Source organism: Monomorium pharaonis, chromosome 3 (assembly GCF_013373865.1).
Source record: "Monomorium pharaonis isolate MP-MQ-018 chromosome 3, ASM1337386v2, whole genome shotgun sequence".
NCBI classification, from domain to species: domain Eukaryota; kingdom Metazoa; phylum Arthropoda; class Insecta; order Hymenoptera; family Formicidae; genus Monomorium; species Monomorium pharaonis.
The window spans coordinates 11,494,275-11,516,226 of NC_050469.1; the positions used below are offsets into that span (position 1 = coordinate 11,494,275).

A 21,952-nucleotide genomic window follows, 5' to 3' on the forward strand; every position below is an offset into this window, starting at 1 on the left:
TATCAGTAATAAATTACTATTTATTCTTTTATTATTTTTCTTTTATTATATAATAATCAATTTTATTCATAAGCAGTTGTTATTTCATCTTAACTTGGGTTTTAAATTAATATTTCAAAATTAACAGTTTCTAACATTTCTACATGTTTATATTTCTACATCTCTAAAATAATAAAATTTTTTAACGATTGTACATATATACAATCAATTTTATTTAACAATAGAACCTTGAAGTGTTTCACACGTCTCAGCTGAGACTAGTCTTATCAAATCAAACTATAATGCTGCCCGAACGCAGAAGCATTTTCGCAACGACAAAGGATCATAGAAGATGGTAAGGATCGCGATTTTCAGGAAACGACCTTTTCTATTTCTTTCCGTCGATCGCGAATGGCTTAGTTTAACTCCGGAGGAGCCCTCGAGCCTTCAAGGGGAGGCAAGAAAGGTGGCAAGAAACGAGCATTGGCCAGGCAGGGGTAGCGAGGTTTGAGGTTAGGGTGAGGTTTAGGGGGTGGGGAAGGGGTGGCGAGACCTCGTAAAGGGGGTTTCAGCAGGCGCTGATATAAATTGAGCTTGCCATCAAGGCAAGCGGCGGGATCTGCCCGAGGCCACAAGATATATAGGAGTAGCTTTCAGCACGCCATTGAAGAATAGTCCGACTCACTTCGCGGAAAAACGCCTCGAATCGCCACGAAACGAGATAACGTTTCTCTTTCTTGATTCTGTTCGGAATGGGAAAAGCTTTCCGCGATGAAATCTTGATTCACTGTCTCAAATAGCCGATTTACCGGATTAATATTTTGCAACGATACAAGAAGCTAATAATCTTGAATAAGATAAATCTACATAACTGCAAATTTTTTTTATTAACTAAGTATTATAATTTACAATATGGTACATTATTTTTTTTTAATAAACACGACTAATTGCAATTTATTACTTTTATGTATATAAAAAAAAATAGAAAAGTGTTCAATTCTCAGATAAAAAATTAACATTAATTTTTTTAATTAAAATTAATATAAATTTGTTAACCTACATGGAAAGAATTTTCTCTTAAAATTTACCCTCAAAATCTGATAATTGTGAGATAATGTGTGATCTCGAGGAATTTTATTATGCTGTTTAGTAAAATTTACTATAAATATAGTAAAATTTACTATAATTTTGATAAAATTTACTAAAAGTATAGTAAATTTTACTAAAAAGTATAGTAAAATTTCTCGAGCTCATACATTATCCCACAATTATCAAATTTTAAGAGAAAATTCTCTCCGTGTGATTTATTTCCGATTGCTAACAGTAAATATATTTTCTACATATTTTCAAATATTTTTTATTTTTACAAAATTATTGATGACAACGTCAAATTGGGAGGCTAGTTTGTTCCTTGGCATTACTTACAGTTGCAAACAATTTTTGTATAATCAGTGTACACTCGTGAATAAACGAAAGAACGCGCGCTGGACCAGGTGGTGATAAATTTAATGAAAATAAATACTACATAAGTTGTGTTTGCGGGATGTGACCCTGATTGATGACGGTGGTTGGGAGACAGTCTGAGGGTGGCAAGACGCATTACCCGGACCGCCCACTGTTTCATGTTGCGTTGCGCCGTCAGGAGAGAGATTTTCGCTACGCCATTAGTGAGTCGCCTGACTTCTAACGTAGAATTAAAAATCAGTAGCTATGATACATCATTATGGCATGTTACATAATCATAATCAATCATATATTATGACCATTGTACATGATTATTACGTACATATTGCATGTCAAACACAAATTAAATATCTTTACATAAAAGTTTTACATATTCAGATTTCATAAAAGCAGCAATACATTTTATGTTTCGAGTATTATTAATTAGAAAATAGTAACTGTCTTATTTAATACAAATAGCGGTGAATAAGACAGCTTTAATAAAAAAATTTGAAAAATTTACTGTCGCAAGAAGAGAAACGCAGGCAGTTTTCTCTAGAGCACATAATCTCATAAAGGGTTTGACGCGAAACACGACGATAAAATGCATACTTGGTGCTCTCACATGCACCTCGGCCATAAACTTGATCCATTTATACTTTATTATTATTTCACGGGCGCAATATCGTCGGCTTACGATACCTGTCGTGAAATTAGCTCGAATTGCTCGTGGAACTGGATTTACTTGTTGGGATAAACTCGCTCACAAAAGTCTATATGGCACCATACATTTACAAAAAAGGAAATATATATCAATCGTTTTCCAAGATTATATCTTACGTAAATATTTTCATAATCTCTTTCGATGAATATTTTGAACTGTATCAAATTGCAAATCTTCTCACAGTGTTCTTGTTTTCCAGCATAATATCAGTTTCTTGTTTTATTAAAATTATTTATGAATTTTTTTTCATAATACATTAATTATATGATAATAATATGTAATGCTACATATATAATTAAAAAATATAATAAAATATTACTACTACAATTTCTTCTACATCAATTTACATAATTATTTATTATTTCTTAATTTTGCAAAATTAATTTCTTGTAACTTAAGTATGTACATCTAATTCCCGATTCTTTAATTAATCGTACCAATGGACTTTCGAAATGCTTCGAAATTATTCAGTACTGCAGACGTCATAACAAAATGGGCGTTAGATGATGCTCCCTCGGGTCATCGCGGCGACACAATTTATCCATCGAGAACCCTAATGCCCTTCCGCGGCCCTGTTACCTCGCACGTCTACACGGGGATGCTTTTCTCCCCGGCGTTGTTACACAGGCGCGACGCATCCGTATGCGTGTAACGCGCTTCGTGCCGTACCCTACACGCGATATTTTTCGGGCGGCGACACGTAAGAGCTAATATCGCGGCCTATGCATATTTATACGGCATTAAAAATCACCCCTCCCTTAAAATGCATAGACCACTGCATAGCAGAGGCGCTGGATCTTCGCAGCGCGACGCAGAAGCGGCGGTGGCGAGGCGAGATTCGCGCACGCGTTTTACGCTTTTTCATCGCTTACCGAAGTTTCCATTTCACGCAAGGAAGAATGAAATCGGTTTTATCGATGCAAATTTTACGGACGTCATCGTGCTCATAAATTGTTTCAAAATTTCACCGCGTTAACAAAGAGCGAATCTAAAATGGAATAAATTTTACATTTTGTTTTGATGCAATCTTTGCTTGAGATTCTTTGAAAACACAAAGCTATAAATTTCGTAATGAAAATGGATCGTGTAATACAAACAATTTCTTATTAACACTCGATCAAACAGATGCCAATTATTACTTAATTACTTTACTTTATAGCTGACAAAAAGTTAATTGTTATACTAATAATTTAATAATAATATATGTACATATATATTTATTTATGAATATACATTTTATATATAACAATGTGTTTAATCCATTGCGAGGATTTTCGGTTGAACACGATTTTGTTGCAATCTCCATCACAGAAGGAAAGATTCAAGACGCTGGAGAAAAAAACTAGCGAACTATATGTGGCACTACGTGACAATGATTTAACGCGACGCTCGTTCGATGATCGAGAGTGATTCGCGGCACAGTAACTTGACGCACAGGAATGTTTGATGCCTCGTCGTAAAACACTCGATTGCCGCGTACACATGTCCGGCCGTACGTATACCGAATGTATCCGCAAATGTGACCGGTGATAGTTTATCGCGCGGAAATTTTACAAGCTCAATATCGCATTCTCGATCATATTCGACTTTCGATATACCGCACGCGCGCGATACCGTAACTTCGCGTTAAAGGTATTGATTTTGCAATAAACGTCCTCGGACTCGCGGCGCTTCCTTTGCGCGCACCGCGCGACCAGCGGAATTATCGACTCTTCGCGGGGCAACACTCGAATCCGATATACTTTCCATCGTGTAATTTCTCGTTCATAAAAGCTTATGAACGTTAGTGACGTGCGATATGACAAGGATGGTCCGTCCTGATAAATAATTAACACTTTCCAAAGAAACACTTTTCCAATCGAGCTGTCAGTTCCGGAGATATTCAGCTTCATTGAAACTTCTCCTTTTGAATGCACAGTTTTGAATGCAATAAATAGACGAAGAAGTCACGTTAACGGTTGTACATAATTAAAGATTAATCGCGATTCGTGACGTTCATCTAATAATGACGATTAGAAGATCCGATGTTCATCGCGATTATAAAACTTGCGAGTGTGGATCGCTCTTAAGTTGGAAAAAGTCGAAAGACAAGTTCTCCGCTCCACTTCGCTCACACACAGCGAGCAACGAAACCATTTCCCATTTCTCGGGGCAAGACAATAACGAACTACATTTATCCTCGCTGCAGTCACTTGCTTATCCCAAAGGACGGCCGAATGACATCGCCATTCATCTGGTTCCCGGGGGATACTTTGAAAGCAATACTCCGGCACCCGCTACCGTGGACGAGCTACCATCTCTCTCGTGGCATATGTGACTCCTGGAACTCGCGATATATCGAGGCGAGGAAAAGCCAAGCGCGCTCAGCCATCAACTGGACTCCTCCAAGAGATTGGGACTCTTGCGGTCATCGTGACTTGACCCTCCCCCCCCCTCCCCTCTGATTCGTCTCTTAATTATAATCTAATTCGTGAAAATTGATTATAAATAATTTATCTCTTGATTATAATAAAAATGCGTGCAAAATTCATATTGCTCTTGTATTTATACTTCATCGCTTTTTAATTACGCTGATAATTCGATAAAAATTCACACGAGATAGATGAGATTTTAGCTCGTTCGGTTTGGCAGGTTTTCTCGCGGCACATTCTGGAATTCGCGGATTCGGGAATTCGGTACGTCCCGAAAATATTTTTATTCTACCTAATTTTCGTTTTCACAAATAAATACAAAAAAAAAACCCGGGCATTATCGAAAAAATGTTTTCGAGAGAAACTGGCCACTTCTCCGCATTAATTATTTTATGCGTCGCGATTCCGAACCGTGCGCACGATAGAAAGAAGTTTGCGTTGGATCGGCGGCGCGGTGCCGGACGTGGTGGCCAGACCAGACGGCGATAATCCACGAAACGATTTCGTGCGCGTTAAAATAAGTTGTCCTTTTTCGCGAATCTCCCCGAAAGTTCGCGCTCATCGACGAAAAGGTCGTGCCCCATAAAATTTCCGGCAGTGGCAATCGAAAGGGACCCTTCAGCCTAGAAACGGGCAGTTACCTGAGGCAGTTAAGTTAAATGCCTGTTAGCAGACGTTAACTGCCCGGCGCTATGGGTTCTATTCCGTGGACGATTGCAATTTTAATCGCCTCTTCATTATGATTAAATTTAAATCGACCGTGTGCAGTCTAATAAAGCTCGTTCTACCTAGCGCTCTCTCCTTCTCTCTCTCTCTCTCTCTATCTATCTTTCTCTCGAAACAGAAAATGTCTCCTGGGCGGATTAAAATACGCGTAATTAAAACCGTAAAGTGCCGATACACCGCCCGAAATAAACTGTCGGCTTAGTAATAAACGTCCGGCTGAAAAAAGCTTTTGTCTCAAACACTCTCGCGGCGTATCTCTCGTGATGATTGAACTTTATTTGAAGCATCGAGCGCGGCGCGAATTAATATTCGGTGTATGATTGACGGTAAGGAATAACGCCCCGCGCGTTCTAAAAGCGTGCACGTCGCACATGAAAAAAAAAAGCCGTTGACCCCGGTGCGTCAAAACGTGAATTCCCGCCGCCTGCGGCCTCGCATTATATTTCGCGCTACACCACCGCGCGAAATAATGCATAGCCATCGAGCGACGCTCCCATTGAGGAACAACACTCCAAATATTATCGCGCGCGGCTGACGGAAGGGAGAATCTGCGAAACAGACAGGCGCTTTTTGTCGATTTCCATTGACGTCCTGTATTGTCGTTTCTTTTCCTTGCCCGGGTTACACGGAGAATCTATCGCAGAGAATTGAGCGAGCTGTTGGGTCCCCGACGTGTCGCGAAACCTCGAATAATTTCATTAATAGAGGTCCGAGGCAATTTTGCAAGGTTACACGCGAAAATTGTGAGAATATCCTGCCGCTTGCGATTGCGTTCTCGCTGCCGAATAGGAATTATTAAGATGCTGGAACGTGTCGTTTTTAATAAGTCGCTCTTCGCGCTTATGAAGAGCGGTTGTCGCACGTCAAACGCAACAGCCGCGCGCGACCATTTCGGTGCAGCCGCGGGGGTTGGTTATGCCGGTGTATGTGTGTGTGTGTGTGTGTGTCTATAAAGAGTATGTGCGCGAGTTTACCCTTTTTTTTTCGAAAATGATAAAACTCAGTCTAATGTAAAATTCATTATGTCCATTACGGCTAATTAAGCGGAGTGAACACTCACCAAAAACCCGTGCATTTTTCAGCGATAAAAGTCGGCGGCTCTTAATTATTTTATTTCGGATGAACGCGCGCGAAATCGGCGCGATATCCCCTCATATCCTATACGCATATCAGTCAAATCTCGCGGTGACGTCACGCGCGGAAATGCGCGTATCCCCCGATACGCATCTTAGGACACAATACGTATCGTCGCGCTAACGAGTTCGCGACGGAACAATAATCGCATTAAGACGTTAATTAAATGTTACACATAATTCCAAATAGCTGCATAATGCCACTTCGAAGTAATTGTTGTTTGTACAGCAGTTCTCACGATGCGTTACCCGGTGCAATTTAATAGTTGTTCATTAACGGGAATTAGAGATGGAGCAGCAATTACGCCTCTCTTCGAGCGATAATAAATTACAAATCGATGAACCGTAATATTTCATTACGCTATTCCAAGTATTTTGTTGCTAATCAGGGATGCTTCCCATTGTTCCGCCGCATTGTGCTCGATCGGAAAAATGGTGACTGATTAATCTCTCCATGCGACCGTTCGCTCCGGCCAGCGGCGTGTGCGCGTATACGTGCATGTATTCATGCGCCGATTGCATTCGAAATATCTCTATTGCACGCGGTATCGATCGCATTTTGAGTGCAGCTAGTTATAACGACAAATAGTTTTTTTTTTCATTTGCAAATTAATACAAAAGCATTCTGCGTAATAACGGCAACAGAGAAACGCGATTCAATTTTTTAGTTAATAATAAAGCAAACATCGGGCCGTCTAACATTTTGACGCGTCAGAACAAAACAAAAAAAATATGTATACTACAGACTTGAAGAATTATTATTTAATAAAATTGCGACGTAATAAAGGAAAGCAAACGTGTGTAAGGGATAATCGGATAAGCAGAATGCATCGACGAATGAACGAAGCAATTCTTGTGTAACTATCGCAGTTGCCGGAGGGGTAGAGGGAGGGAATTAGCTGCCACGTTATTATGTGCAACGCACTCGTAGAGAGCAATTTTCTACCCATTAATGCAACGATTATACAACAGAGCTATTACGCTTACTGTATCAATGATGCGGAGTGTTATAATTTACGATGCAATGTAACGCGGATTAAAAAAGCAAGTCTGAATCACTCAATGAATGGATTTTCCCCCGATCCCCGAATATAAATTTAATTTCTCACGAATATTCGTGACGAGACGATTTCTCAAAAGACACTAACAGATGCATTCTGAATGACGGTCGGAATTTTTCGAATTCCCTTGTTGTAGTTTGACGTACGTGCGTATACATATGTATATATTTGGAATGTCTAATTAAATTCATAATTAAATGGAAATGCGGAATTCCGTTTCTGGTAGGTCCCGGAGAGAAACCGCGAGGTGGCGAGGGGGGGGGGGGGGATGGGGGTGACGCGGCGCGTGGTGGTGTGGGCGCGCATCGGGATCTTTTTCCATTCAAGTTCATTACCGCTCGGACGATCGGCGCGTAACCGCCGCCGGGCAGAGCGGAAGTAATTGAAGGCAGGTAGAAATAAAAGGAGATTACTCGGCCTCGTCCTTAAAACACACGGATGGATCCGCCATGGCAAGTCAAGAAACCTTTGATAGCGACGCTCGATAGCGATGCTGAGCGCCGGCGCCTTTCCCTCGCAGCCCCATTGGTGCCGAAGGCCCTCTCCACACGAGTGCCCGCCGCCGGGTTTCCTTGGAAACGCTTCGTTCACGCTGATGTCTACCCTCGCCCACAGAAAACCTCTTTCAATTAGGCAGCCTGCCGCCCGACAGACCCACGAATCCCGATCCGTTTTCCTCCCTCGCGCGCTTTCCCGTTTCTTTCTCTCTTCCTTCTTTCTCGCCCGTCTCTTTCGTTCCCTTTTCTCCGTTTTTTTTATTTTTCTCCCTTTTTTTTTTATTTTCTCTCGCCCGACGCTTCCCGCCTCGTCGAAACGAACACGCGCTACCGTGGGCTCCGAAAATGTCACCGGGTATATACCTCCGGGTGACTTTGAAACCTACCACTAATTCATTAAACAACCGGAAGACCCGAGCCGGGGTCAATGTGTCGCTCGACGAAAATCAAAAGTCGCGGCAGACGTTACGATTAATATAATACAAACTGGAGGGGGGGAGGGAAAAGAGTATTGACTTGTTAAAAATATATGTACCACGGAATAAATATATCCGCAGGAGGTATCGAAAAAACGATTTGGAAGTGGGACTAAAGTGTTTAGAAGGGTAATTGGTAAGTGCCACGAATCGCCCTGGAGAATCTCAAGCGTCTCTAAAGATTTCCTTTTTAGCGCCCGACCGAGATAATAAAGTTATCATTAATCGGATTATAAAGTTACCAATATCGAGACATAACGGTGCAGACGTTTTATTACATAACGACCAAATATGGGGATATATTCGCGTGTGTGAATTTATATATACGCGCAACGAGAGGGACGGAGCGTGGCTGCTTGGTATGCGGCACAACGCCCGGCTTGACTGACGCCTCCAAGTTGCGAATAAAATTTTCATGAATTTCTATTAACTCCGTTTTTCTAGACGTGCCCCGGAGACTTAAAAAAGTTCTGTCAGCGGAGAGCCCGCGGGGAGGTTGAAATCACCCTCTCGCGATGGTCAAATCTGATCAAAAAGACGATTTTTTTAGTTGCTCCGTGCGGCTTGTTTTCAAATTAACTTAACGTGTAAAATGATCGTCACGATGTAAAAATTAAAAATATAATTAAGAAAAACTAATATTAAGAAAACTAATATTAAAAAGATTATCTTCTTCATTTTTAAATCTCTATCTTTTCAATTGAGCAAAATACTCCTTGACTATCAGTATATTATAAATCGGAATCTTAATTTATTGACGCACCCTGTTGATCCTCATCACCTTTAGTTGACTCTTCACTTTATCGTTTTATCATTGCAATGAAACTTTTCATTGAAGCCGAATATATCGTTAGTTTAATTTTCCTTTCGGATCTTTAATGAAATACGTGCTAATAATACGACCAGCAATCAAACGGAGAGGTCGATAAACTCTCTTAGATGAATAGGACAGGGGGAGGAAGTCTTTCAAGCCTTTTCGTTTCATAAATTCTGAGATTTCCGTCAGTTCCGTATTTAGATCAACCGCGGAAATCACGAGTGTATTCTTGCTGTCAAAAGCACATTATGCTCGTTAAATTATAATGCGGAAGATGCCTCGATTTATCGTGTCTTTTTAATTTGATCCGACATTTATTGTTGACGCGTCTATTTTTAATGTTGGTCGTTAACGTTATATACGCTATTTTTAATTCATTACATCTCTCTGTATTAATACAATAATTAGTTCTTTCTTAATTATTCCTCTATAAATTTTTCTTGCATTATAAAATAAAACTTTTTCCTCAATCATATGTTGAGTAATTAACTAAGTTGAATACTAGTTTGTACTATCATAATTAATAATAGATTCTATATATATGTCTTATATATGTGGAAACAACAATTTTGCTGAAAAGTATCTGAAAATTTAATTCAAATACAGATCTGAAAATAGTTTTGTTGGACCATCAAAATAATTACGAGGACGTTCAAGTATAATCAATGCTATAAAAGGTTTCAATATTCTAGCAACCAGCTTGAACATTTAATGAAATAATTTTTATCCGTATATCCAATTAAATTTTTATATTTTATCAAAATACATTCTTTTCATGTGGATTTTCAAAAGAAAGAATCCAAAGATCGATACTACAACAGCTTTTGCAAAATCAATATAATTAAAGAGCAGCTTTTGGGGGAATCGCGGTCAGGATTTCTGGATCCTTGATCCTGGAATTCCCGATGCAGGACTTGCGATCTTCCGCAAAGTTTCGCGGTCGCCTCGCAACCAAGTGGAACCCACCAAAATTCGGAACCCCGCAGGGCGAGGGCTTAGCTGCTGCTCCAAGTTTCACTTTAATCCAAAAAGCCACAGTAGGCCGGCACAATTGATTCCGCCGGAGTTCCGGTACTGTCGTCTGGGTATACGTTTCTAAGGATAACCGCGAGGTCACGATACGCCAATCCATGCGACCGTACCCTAATATCATTCAAACACATCTGTGCCACCAAATCTTTACACATCTCGGAGACATTATCTTTTTATAAAAACGTCTGTCCTTATGTTGTTCACCATATTATTATTTCACTCGTATACCGTGTCAGATATTTGCTCCATATTTATATGATAATATTTATAACGATAATAAATCACCACAGTAATTGAGGCACTTAAACAAATGAATCGGCCGTTGCAGAAGGTATATACGTTACGAAAAATTAAATCTGATTTTCTGGGAAACAGATAATTAACTTCTCCCGAAGCGAACCGAATCGTAAAAAAAAAAAAAGAATTGAATCATGCAATATCCTCTTTTCACACAGCGGCCTATTTAAATAAGCGTCCAGACGTGTAATGCTAAATTGCAATTTTTATTTTAACGTGCAAAACATAGAGGCTCGCATGTAATTCAGGCACAACGGTGAACGCAAAGTCACGCGATAAGTTTTCTAGCGCACGTTGAAATTAATCATTTCGTGCCAACGGCCGTGTGTACATTTTGACCACACCTACCTGAACGCGACTTTCCGTGAGGCCGATCCTTAGTGCTATTTCCTCCCTCAGAAAGATGTCCGGGTAGTGAGTTTTGCCAAAACACCTTTCCAGCTCGTTTAGCTGAGCCGGTGTGAAACGCGTCCGATGTCGCTTTTGCTTTGCAGGTTTGTCATCGCCTTGCCCGATGCCCCCCGCGCTACCTGAAATAAAAACCGTGGTTAAATAATATAAACGCAAAGTGTTGAATTTTCTCCGATATCGATTATCTTTTGTTCTAAAATGAATCACTAGTCAAGAAAATGAGATAATTAAAAGATAAAGCCACAAAGTTTTTTTCTGTCGCGTCTTCTACATTTTAAGGAATACAAAATAATATGTGAGTTGTATAGATTTTAACAATTAAAAATTAATTGGCATAAAAAAATCATTTCTGTGAAAAAAATGTGAAATTGATTAGAGCGAGCAGCAATACTAATAAAGTTTATTATACTTGATAGTCAAAATATTTATTAAGGGAACAATTATCAATTTTATTAACATGTACGATTAATAACTATCTAGGAGTAATATCTTTTAATCAAACTAAGTAGATATATTAATATATTATATCCAAAATATTTTATAATTATATTGATTGACTTTAACATGTGCTGTATATTGTTCAACAGTTAAATTTAAAAACTTGTACATACATTTAATATGTGCTTTTAAATTTTATTTATGTAACTTAAATGTGAACGTGATATATAAAAATGACGTGACCAATTTAACATCAAATCCAGAATAAGAATTTCGAAAATCGATATCTTAAAAATGCTGTGTTCTAATTTTTATTATTAAAAATTTCTAAGCATAGTTTTGAAATTGCATTTTAGTTCTAAATAGTCGCAAATTATTGATTAATTTGACTCGATTTAACTTATATGAAATATATATTACATAAGATTTCTATATATAGTATTTTTGTTGTGCAACCACACTAATTACAAAATATAAATATAATAAATTACAAAATAAATAATATATATCCGTTACGTGTTTTTCAACATACTTAAATTTTTCAGCCAAATAATATGAAAATGTGTCTTGCAAAAAATTGTACTTGCTGCAAAATGGTTTCGCCTATCTAACTCATGATGGAAACATCGCGCAATCCGTTCTGGGAATATATCATACGCTTACTGAGGTTGCTCACGTAGTATTCGTAGAAAATCGATGCGATTCATCTTTTCATTTACCATCATTCAGCTCATTTAATGAACAAATGAAATCTGTCATTCGTTCAATTGCAAATTGTTCATGATTTTGCAATGCCATCTTAAAAATGCAAATAAAAGACGCATCTAAAAACTGGAATAATCCAATTTGTCGACTTTCTCCTATTTCATTTATTCACTCTCTTTTTGGTAGCCTCGTGAAATTAACGGTTCTACTATCAAAATTAAAAAATGGAGGATTAAGCTTGCGCTTGGTTAGTTAGTCGTTTCCGCGTCTTCTGCTCTTCTGACTAATGATTCTTGACGAGATCGAACGTTTCGCAGCGAGAGCGACGACGAAGCTTTACGTACCTGCGCCGGGCATAGTCATGATCAATTCCTGATGAAGCGTGAGGCCACCACCCGCGGACAGACCGGAGCCCAGATTCACACCCAGCACACCGTGCTCCTTGTCGTACCGCTTCAGATCTTGCGCATCCTTCGTACCTCCTACGTGTAGCGTGCAGCGACGAGGTGGGTAAGAGGCAGAGAAAAAAAGAAGACGTGCCGCTTCAGTTTTCTCCCGTCTTTTTTCTTTTCGCCGGGCTTCCTCGTGCTCCGCACATGCCTCTCGCTCGCCCGCCCCACGCGCCCACTCTACGTAGTTTAAATTTGTATAGGAGCAGAAGCTGGCCGAGGGGTGTACGGACCACTTAGCGAGGAGGTGCGAGAATCGTCACCGTATACGCTGGACTTCTAGGCGCGCAAACACACGTCCCGGTACTCCACGCACACCTGCATGCACGTGCACGTGTACATGCATAGATTTTCGTGTCTTCGTATATGAGCGTGCGGCATCGTGTATACGTAATGCGTGCATACGTGAATGTATCGTTGTATCGTGAAGGGTGTCCATCTCGGATCGGTACGCCTACACTGCGCCGCGTGTTAGATCGCGGGTATCGCACGTCGTTGTGCATTGTCAAAGATGCTTACGTAATGAGGTAAACTAGTTTAGTCAGGTACGACCGCGACGTGGACACATCTTCTGCGTCATCAAGGAGGAAAAGACCGCTCGTTAAAAATTTCCACCCGCAAAGAGCGGGAACGCGTTAGAATAAATGCGACGAAACTGCGCGAGAAGTAGGAAAAGTGAAATAACGTGAAATAATTCAAACGAAAGGATTATTATTAGTTTTGACATTTATATCGATATTTATAAATGTGAGAAATTTTTCATAAAACTAAACGTTTGGCGCAAAGAATTTCCCATTGTCAAAAAGATCTTGAAGATTTTTCTCTATGTTTCTACGTTCGATGTTAAGATTTTTATTTTATATTATGAAACGTATTATTTTCATTTATTAGCCGGAAATGTCATGATAAAGATATCTGTTTGTACGAAAGAGATTTTCCAGAAGATCTATTTGCTGCATTTCACAGAAATTTATACTTTATAATTTCATTTAATTATGCATTTTAATAATAAAATAAATACGGAATATATATAATATTTTAACTTGTTATGGCCGTAAAGTTATATAAAGTTACCGAGAATCGATATTAAACTCTCTCAGACTACCGTGTGATGAAACTTAACTGAATGAATATTCCTATATGAATGAATTTTACGACGTCTTTTTATTTGCATTATAGAACTTAATGGTCTTATTTTGTTATATATGGAATTTAATGGTACGGCTATTGTTTTATGATCCTCTTTTTTATATCTTCTTTTTATTTGATAAAAATGCAGATTTTTACGTAAATTTTTTTGCTTTCATCAAGATTCTTTCTATGTACTGCAATATTATAAACTCTCTGTTATAGGTATAGAAATGGCATGCAATCAGAGTATCACATTGCATTTCCTAATAAAAAAAAAATTTTTTTTCTAATATTTACTTTGCATAATCAGTATTATTTCGAGATTATTTTCCCTCTTGTTAAAGATTGAAAATGATTATTTAATCTCGCAATTGACCGGATTATCGAAGATCATAATCAAATTAAAATGCTATAATCACTAAAAGATCGCGTGGGTTGCGGCTAGGCATTCGTTCTACGTGTATATATATTTTTTTCGTTCATGGAGTACTAGCGGTAATTCAGGATGTGTGAAGCGGCTGTAGAAAAAAAAAAACAGAATTTTTATAACGGCCGCCCGTTTATCGACATTTGAAAACCTCGTGATTGACAGCCGCCCGCGCTTGAAACGTCTGAATAATAAAGTCATAAATCACATTACTATCCGGAAATGTCGTGACAGACGTATTTATTCGTGTGTCACGCTCGCGAGCTGTACCCGCCTTGTCTCAATGGATGGCCGATGCACCAAATGCAATTAACGTATATCATAAAAAATTTTAACGGACTTTAAGTATGGCGAGATATGCGCAACGTTTCCGGGGTCCAAATCTCATTTTTTAATAAATTGAAGAGTGGTAATTGAAGACGTATCGACGCAGTCGCGAATCGATCGGCCGTAAGTATATGTTTGATCTTATTTGACGGAAGACAGATAAGCGCAATTATTATGAGAAACAAGCGTGACGTCGACGTGACGTCTGTCACATTCGCGTAAACTCGGATATAATCACTCTGGATGGTATACGACGATTACAATTGTTTGAGTGAAATCAAGATCTTAACCAAGATCAAATTAATTTTGACAGAAATTCTTTCGTTATTCATATACGTTGCCGTAGGTGTTCGACAATAATCGCATTCGATAATCATAATAATGTTAATCCGAAATTAAATGACAAACAAGTGTGTAAATTGCAATCGTGACAGAGTAAATACGACGGAAAAAAATCAACGTTTAACGCTTAACGTGAAAAAAAATGGAGCTATAACTTTCTTTTAATCCGGTTAACGTGTAGCGCTTTACTCAGTTCTCGCCACCTGCAACATTCTAACTCTCTAAACCGTTCCTCAACTTCTCGCGTAATGTAATCAGTGTTGAGGTAATTAAGATCATCAAACTCGAGAAGCGGCTTTCTTGAGATGGAGGAGATCGAAGACGTGCAACGTCACGTGTTACCGGCATATCTCACTATTCTTTTATGCGATTCTCCTGGAATTCGTTTCTTGTCAACTTTTTCATTTATAATTGAAAAAAAAAATTAATCTGTAGCAAAAAAAAATTTTTCTTTATTTGAAAATAAAAGTGACGTAATTTAAACTTTACGATAGAAAAAACATTATGCAGGTACTGTGTAGAAAATAAAAGTCAAATAATTAACAAAATTACTTAATTTTTTGCATAAAAAAGATAAACGTCAAATAATTTTATTAATTATACATTAAACAATTTATTCTTTATAAATTATATAAATGGCTAATATTTGTATTTTTATTGTGCAAATATCGAGCATTAAAACAAAAAGGAAATTCTCTATATACATATAAACATCTTTTATAAATTAAAAAACTATTAAATTATTGCATGTTAATACAAAAGTAAATAAAAAGATGTAAGAAATATGATTTTATAAATATCAATCAGTACAATAAATATTTTGTAAATTATATTAATTGCAATTCACAGTTGCGGCTGGTTTATTCGCAGTAGATTAACCGGATGAAATAGTCCCTACGCCAACCGACGGGTGATGAAAATCAAATTGATTAAGAGAAATCCTAGCTCGAAATTTATCTTTCTTGCAAGCATTTAAAATCGCAAATCAATACAATTAGAAATAAACTCTAAAAAAATAGTTTTATAAAATTTACAAAAAGAACCTACAAATTCACATTAAGCGACACAAAATATAATTATCCATTTCAACAACTATTCAGTGGCAAATTATAACTTGTTTTATTAATTTTCATCTGTTTCACACAGGAGAATCGTCTTAGCTGGAAGATTTTCGATTGATAATTGAAATTTAAAATTCACTTTCTATATTTTAACCGATGCAATTATCATCTTATTACGTAACATATAAATATTTCTGTTATAAATTTTGCCGGTAAACGGTATGTAATTAATTTTAACGGAGTTATGTAATCTATAATGATGCACGTGAAAGATTTAGGAGAGTTTAAAATTATATGTAACTAAATTTATAACCGAATCTATTTAAATAAAGATTTAATTGAGCTCGATATTTCTTTCCGACGAATTTGACTTCATCTTGAATATCTTTTACTAAATAGTGCGCTTACCGTTAAACCGGTATACTCGTAGTGCTCGTGATAACGTCTGATTAATTAACGTCACTTTCAATTGTGATTTTTAATTGTAGTAGACCGAAGTGGTAATACCGCGTTACAATTGAACAAAAACCTGACACGTTAAACTTGAAATAAACTGACTCGCGCACTATAAAAGCTGTGAAGAAGCACACTTCTTATGGGACACCTGATGCTACAGCTTGGCGCCGCGCACGACATCAAGACCAAAGTGTTAAAGTTTAACACTATTATTATAGCATTATCATCCTATTATTATCTTTTCTCGCGACATTCCACATTGAATACGAAAACAAAATTAGCAAAAGAGATTTTAGCGAGATATATATTTTAATATTTCATAATATTGACAAAGTGACGTAATACTGTCATTATAATTATCACGACAATGTCGGTTACATATAAAATATGTTATTGTTGTTATTTTATCCCACATTTCTTCCAAATTTCGACTATAATTTAAAAAATGTAATACTTTCTCATCTATTAACGTAAATAAAATCAGTTGTTTGCTATTAAAAGATTGATAACTGCGACTCATGACACTTAATCCTGAGAGAGTCTATACCTGATCCAATCATCAGATCGACCAACACTTCACGATTTCACGTTTGTTAAAAGTTTTTTTTTGTGTGTCGGAACACTGCGCTGTAAGTCGGAAGCGATACCCGCGTGGTACCCGTCGGCGAAACATCGATGGCTTCCGAAGGACTCTGGTTACAAGTTACGTTCAATGCTCCCGAGCAAAATGCATCCGCTACGTATGACCTCATTAGACACCGCGTGGTCCACATAATCACTAGTGACATATCGGATAAGTAAAACGTGATTAATTTCTGCAATGCTAAAAATACAATTGTAACAATCGATACGATGGACTTGACGGGTGAACACCTGACGACATTAATTCACAGTTAAAAATAGGCGAATCGTAATAATACGATCCACACGATTCGTGCTAATCACCCGCTAAATTTCTGCCAATTTAGAGCCAATCCAAAGTACATACACTTGATTATTACCCGATGAACGTTCGTGCTCAGTTTAAGGGCATTTAAACCAGAGAACTTCGATTTGAAACGCGAGACAAAGGAAAGCGACGGACACGGCAAATCTCGGCCAGCTTCGGGATTTCTAATTCGAGCTTAGTCCTAACGTACAGCGAGCCATTTTAAATCGACGTCATGGAACGGACAATCGCGGCGGACATTATTGACAAGATATCGCTAATTATAATCCAGACACGGTTTTCCCCTCGGCGCGCACCAATTCGGCTGGGATCTCTGTGACTCAAGTGTGTACGGTACTTACCGGAGATACCGTGTACGGAACCGCCGGCGGTGATATTGTTGAGCATGCCGCTCAACCCCGGGAGCGTAGCTCCGATACAGCACGCGGAAGCGGAAATCCGCGCGACACCGCGAGCACCTCACCCTCAACTCTCGTGGTAGCACGGACGAGAAAAAAAAATTGCTACTGGCGGCGCGGCACACGGGGCCTTCCTGGATGAGTATTTGGGTGTACAGAGACGAGCCTGAGGACCGGCCCGTGCCTCAGGAAGGCAAACAGCGAACTGGCCGACTGCCATATCCGAACTCCCCCACTCACGCGGGCTCGTCGGGCATATCGGCGTCCCGCTCGCGTCGAGGCTCGCACCGCCGACCTCTCGCTTCCGCCACCGGCTCGCGCGACTCCCTACCATCTCGCGTTCCCCGCTGGTGGGCGTGATATTAAATCGTTCCTATCCTTCAGATCCAACACCAGGACCCAGGAAGGTAGCTAGCTGCGACAGCGCCTTCCCTCGATATCTCGCTCGCTGGCGATCGAAATTCTATTTCTTTCATTTTATTCCTTTATTTTCTCGCGGGAAATTATTAATTGTCAGAATATCAAATTACTTTCAATTAAAAATGATCGTTATCTAACTGAGAAAAAAGAGAAATTTTCTCAAATCTCGGATGATGTGTTGAGTTAATTTATCCCTTCAGGAAAGGATTATATTTAATACGTCTTCCTGTGCCCAAAGTTTGCTTCTGGAAAATATATTTAATCACTTTGAGAATTATTGCGATTATACCGTTGGTAGCAACGAAAGTTAAACTGAACCACGCGGTCACTAATCAGGTAGGATCAGGTGAGTACGCGCTCGAACGGAACGCGGGGGTGGCATTGGTTAGACCGAGACATTGCTTCAAAAGACTCGGAATAAAAAGAGATAAGGCGGTCTAGTGAAGACGGACTCGGGACGAGGAATCTCGAAGCCAAAAGTACCCCGGTCGTCGTCATCGTCGTCGTCGGATTTTCCATTGCCGGGCCGCAGTGGTTGGTAGCCATGCGAGGGTTGCCCATATCCCGAGGTAAACTCTATCCAGGTTACCGTCTCTTTCGCCGTCTCCGCTTTGTGGTAGGCGGTAACCGCCGCGAACGCAGCTCCAATGAGCGGGTAGCCCGCCCTCTGGATGCCCCACTAGTTTTCGCGCGGCGGAGATTTATTGAAATTTTATTTTTATGGCCGGCAAGAGCGCGCGCGGGCGCCCGGCGCGGCGTTGTGCGGGAGAGAGGAGAGAGATGCGAGCAGACGACCGGCCAAAGGAGACGAGAGAGGGCCCTCTTCTTCTCATTTCCTCCGCCTTTCTTCCCCCTTCCCGAAACCCGAGCGTTTCACTCTATCTCCGTCCGTTCCGCGCCATCCCCCAACCCCCTCGCCCCGGCGTCGTGGTGTTTCGCGTCCTCTCTCGCTACGGTTACGCTTTTCCACCCTCTCGCGCTCGCTCTCTCGCCGGAATCTCACCCGGTCTCTCGATCTCGCTTTCTCGCTGCGGCCCGCCTTACTCGCTCTACGTCCTTTTAATTCAATAGCTACCCCTTTTTATAACGCGGCAACCCCGTACAGCGCGAACGGAAGTCACGATGGCTTCTAACGGTTTGGTTGACCCACCAAGTACCAGCGCGCGATCTCGCGATCCCACATGAACGGCATTCCATCCTATTTACGACAATCACGGGATGCATGTAACGTGGTACTTTTGTAATTACGGATAATGTTCATGTTGATTTCTTAAAATCTCAAAGTCGTCACGTTTACTTTTTAGTCTGTATAAAAGGCAGATAAAAGCAGTTACACTTTGTGTTATAATCAACTATTTATTAATATTTTATAGGAAATGCATGATTTATTATTAATTTGTTTGGATTTAAAACAATTATTGTTTAATATAATTTATGCCTACATATTTATACCCCTAACGTATAAAATTTATTTTTATATATAATTTTTTATACATAATTAATTATCTATTTTAAACACTCTTTAATTGTTATAGTTTGATCTGTCTTACGATCTTTAAATTTACCTTCTAAATATATTATTTAATTTTAGCCAATTTTATCTCCATTGGGTATTAATTCTACAATTAATTAAACTTTCTTGTAATATGGATCAGATCATTAATATTTTTCGTAGTTCTATTAAAGTGACTAACATTCATAGATGAATGTGAACTATTCTGCTTTTAGCCCATCAAATTGCTTATTAATATTACAAATTAATATACAGAGTATTTCACTTAAATGAAATTTTAATGATAAATTCTTTCATGAATTTGAAGTCGCATTTACACCATTAATTCGTATTAATTGTCATGTACATTACTAATTTGTAAACAACAAAGCTAATTATTAATATTTAATCAATACTGTATTGTAATTTGCTCTAGAGTGTAATAATTACTATATGCTCTTTACAAGTTAAAGAAATCTCAAGTTACGTTGACTTTTATATATTATTACAATAAACATAAATTACTGAAGTAATATTAAATACAAATAACTAATATTAAATACAAATAACAAAATTAACTTTTATGATTATTTTATTATTTTATTATTTTATTATTTGTTATAAACATAATTTCTATTTTAACAACCTATTAGAAAGACAAGAATAATTTAAACACTATATATAAATTATATAAATTATGATTTAATGACACTTACTCTTCTCTCTTTATAATATTATTTTTAATATAAAATATATATATATATATAGATTATTTCTAATACTCATATATACATAAATATGTTAAATATGTTACGTTCAAACATTATATGTACACAGTAGTTAAGATCTGCGTTAAATTCTTTCGTAAAAATTTCTGATGCTTTGAGCGAAATAAATAGACCTCACATAATAAACTCTTTTATTTCATTCTAAAAAGTTCTGTTATTAAATGTAGTAAAATAATATAAAATTTTGTCAATAAAAAAAATTTAATTGAAGGTATTTTTTCTGTACTTTTGAAAATACAAACAAGTGTTGTAAAGTGTATTAGGTATAAGCTCTTTGTAGAAATTTAATTTTTACAGTATTTATAAAAAATTTGTTAGCGATTAATTGTTTATTTTAAGTATTAAAAGCTTTACTATTATTAATAGTGCTTTAATAATATTATGATTACAAAGTAAAAAATTAATTACTGGACAATTTAATACTGTCAATATAAAATTCAAAGGGGAACATACATTATTTATGCCATATTTTTCATAAGGAACGTACATGTCACATAGATATCTCTTTTTATATGAAAAGGACAAGAGGGACATGATAAAAAGAATTTAATAAACACGGGAAAGTAACTTTGCTGTTCAAGATCTCTCATTAATTTAGAAATAATTGACGATGATTTTAATTGACAAAATTTAATATTTTTGTTTGTATGTCTCATGTCTTTAATTAGAGACATTACGCTTGCTGGGAAAATTTGAATATTTATTACTTCCTTATTCGATATTGTTTAATTTTTCTATTTTATTTTTTTGTGATGTTTTTTATTATACTTATTTCTATTTATGATAAATATATTATTTAATAAGATATTATTGAATATTAAAGTATATTACTAAATAATTGGGAAATTATAGAGTATACAAACAATTCATGACAATAATTCAACAAAGGAAGGCTTATATAAAGCCATTTTATTGAGCGTACAAGGAACCATCGCGAATATGACGGAGATGTAATTTTTAATTATACTTTTCAGGTAGCGCGTCACGCCTCTTGCGCGGACTCGTTTTTTGTTTATTTGCATCACATCCACTGCGCTAATGAGCGCAGACGAGCGAACGCTCGAAAACATCGTAGTCGGCATATGCAAATACATAGCTAATTGGATTAAAGATAATTAACGTCGCTGGGGTCCGAGTATTCGATCACAGGGCCGTCCCCGAGAAATTTCGACTATATTGCGACAATATTCGCAAACACAATATGAACGGTATAACCTGTGTAACCAGTGGCGATGATCGCTGCATATAATTGCAAAAATACTGTGGAATCTCCCCCATAATGAAATAGATATCACGCGGAATGCGCTGCTCGCCCGTACGGAATTCTCAGTCACATCATACTTCAAATATATCGCGTTTGTGGTTCTCATTTTGTGATCGCGATATTCGGACTAGCAAGATCGCTGATCATCGGCAGGGAATAAATTAAATTAGAATTTCTGCCATCGTCTTTTATATATAATGTCAATCTTATTCTTCTAATTATCAAAGGAAAAATGTCCTTAAATTGTAAAATAAACGGACTATTTATAATTTATTTATAAAATGGGATATACTATATG

At 37.8% G+C, this 21,952-nt stretch overlaps 1 protein-coding gene across 2 annotated transcripts in view; it reads right to left on the bottom strand.

The window, feature by feature from the left end:
- The window catches only part of LOC105839943 (homeobox protein orthopedia), a 31,980-nt gene extending 14,064 nt beyond the window's left edge, over positions 1 to 17,916 (bottom strand). Inside the window, exons 1-3 of one of the 2 annotated variants that reach the window (XM_036284092.1) lie at positions 17,634 to 17,916; positions 12,495 to 12,779; positions 10,945 to 11,126 (exon numbers count right to left, since the gene is read on the bottom strand). In XM_036284092.1, the coding sequence (XP_036139985.1) occupies positions 10,945 to 11,126; positions 12,495 to 12,779; positions 17,634 to 17,679 (513 nt within the window). In that variant the 5' untranslated portion in view covers positions 17,680 to 17,916. The remainder of the gene's footprint in view (positions 1 to 10,944; positions 11,127 to 12,494; positions 12,780 to 17,633) is intronic. The other variant, XM_012686602.3, reaches the window with a different exon arrangement.
- Positions 17,917 to 21,952: the final 4,036 nt, after the last annotated feature.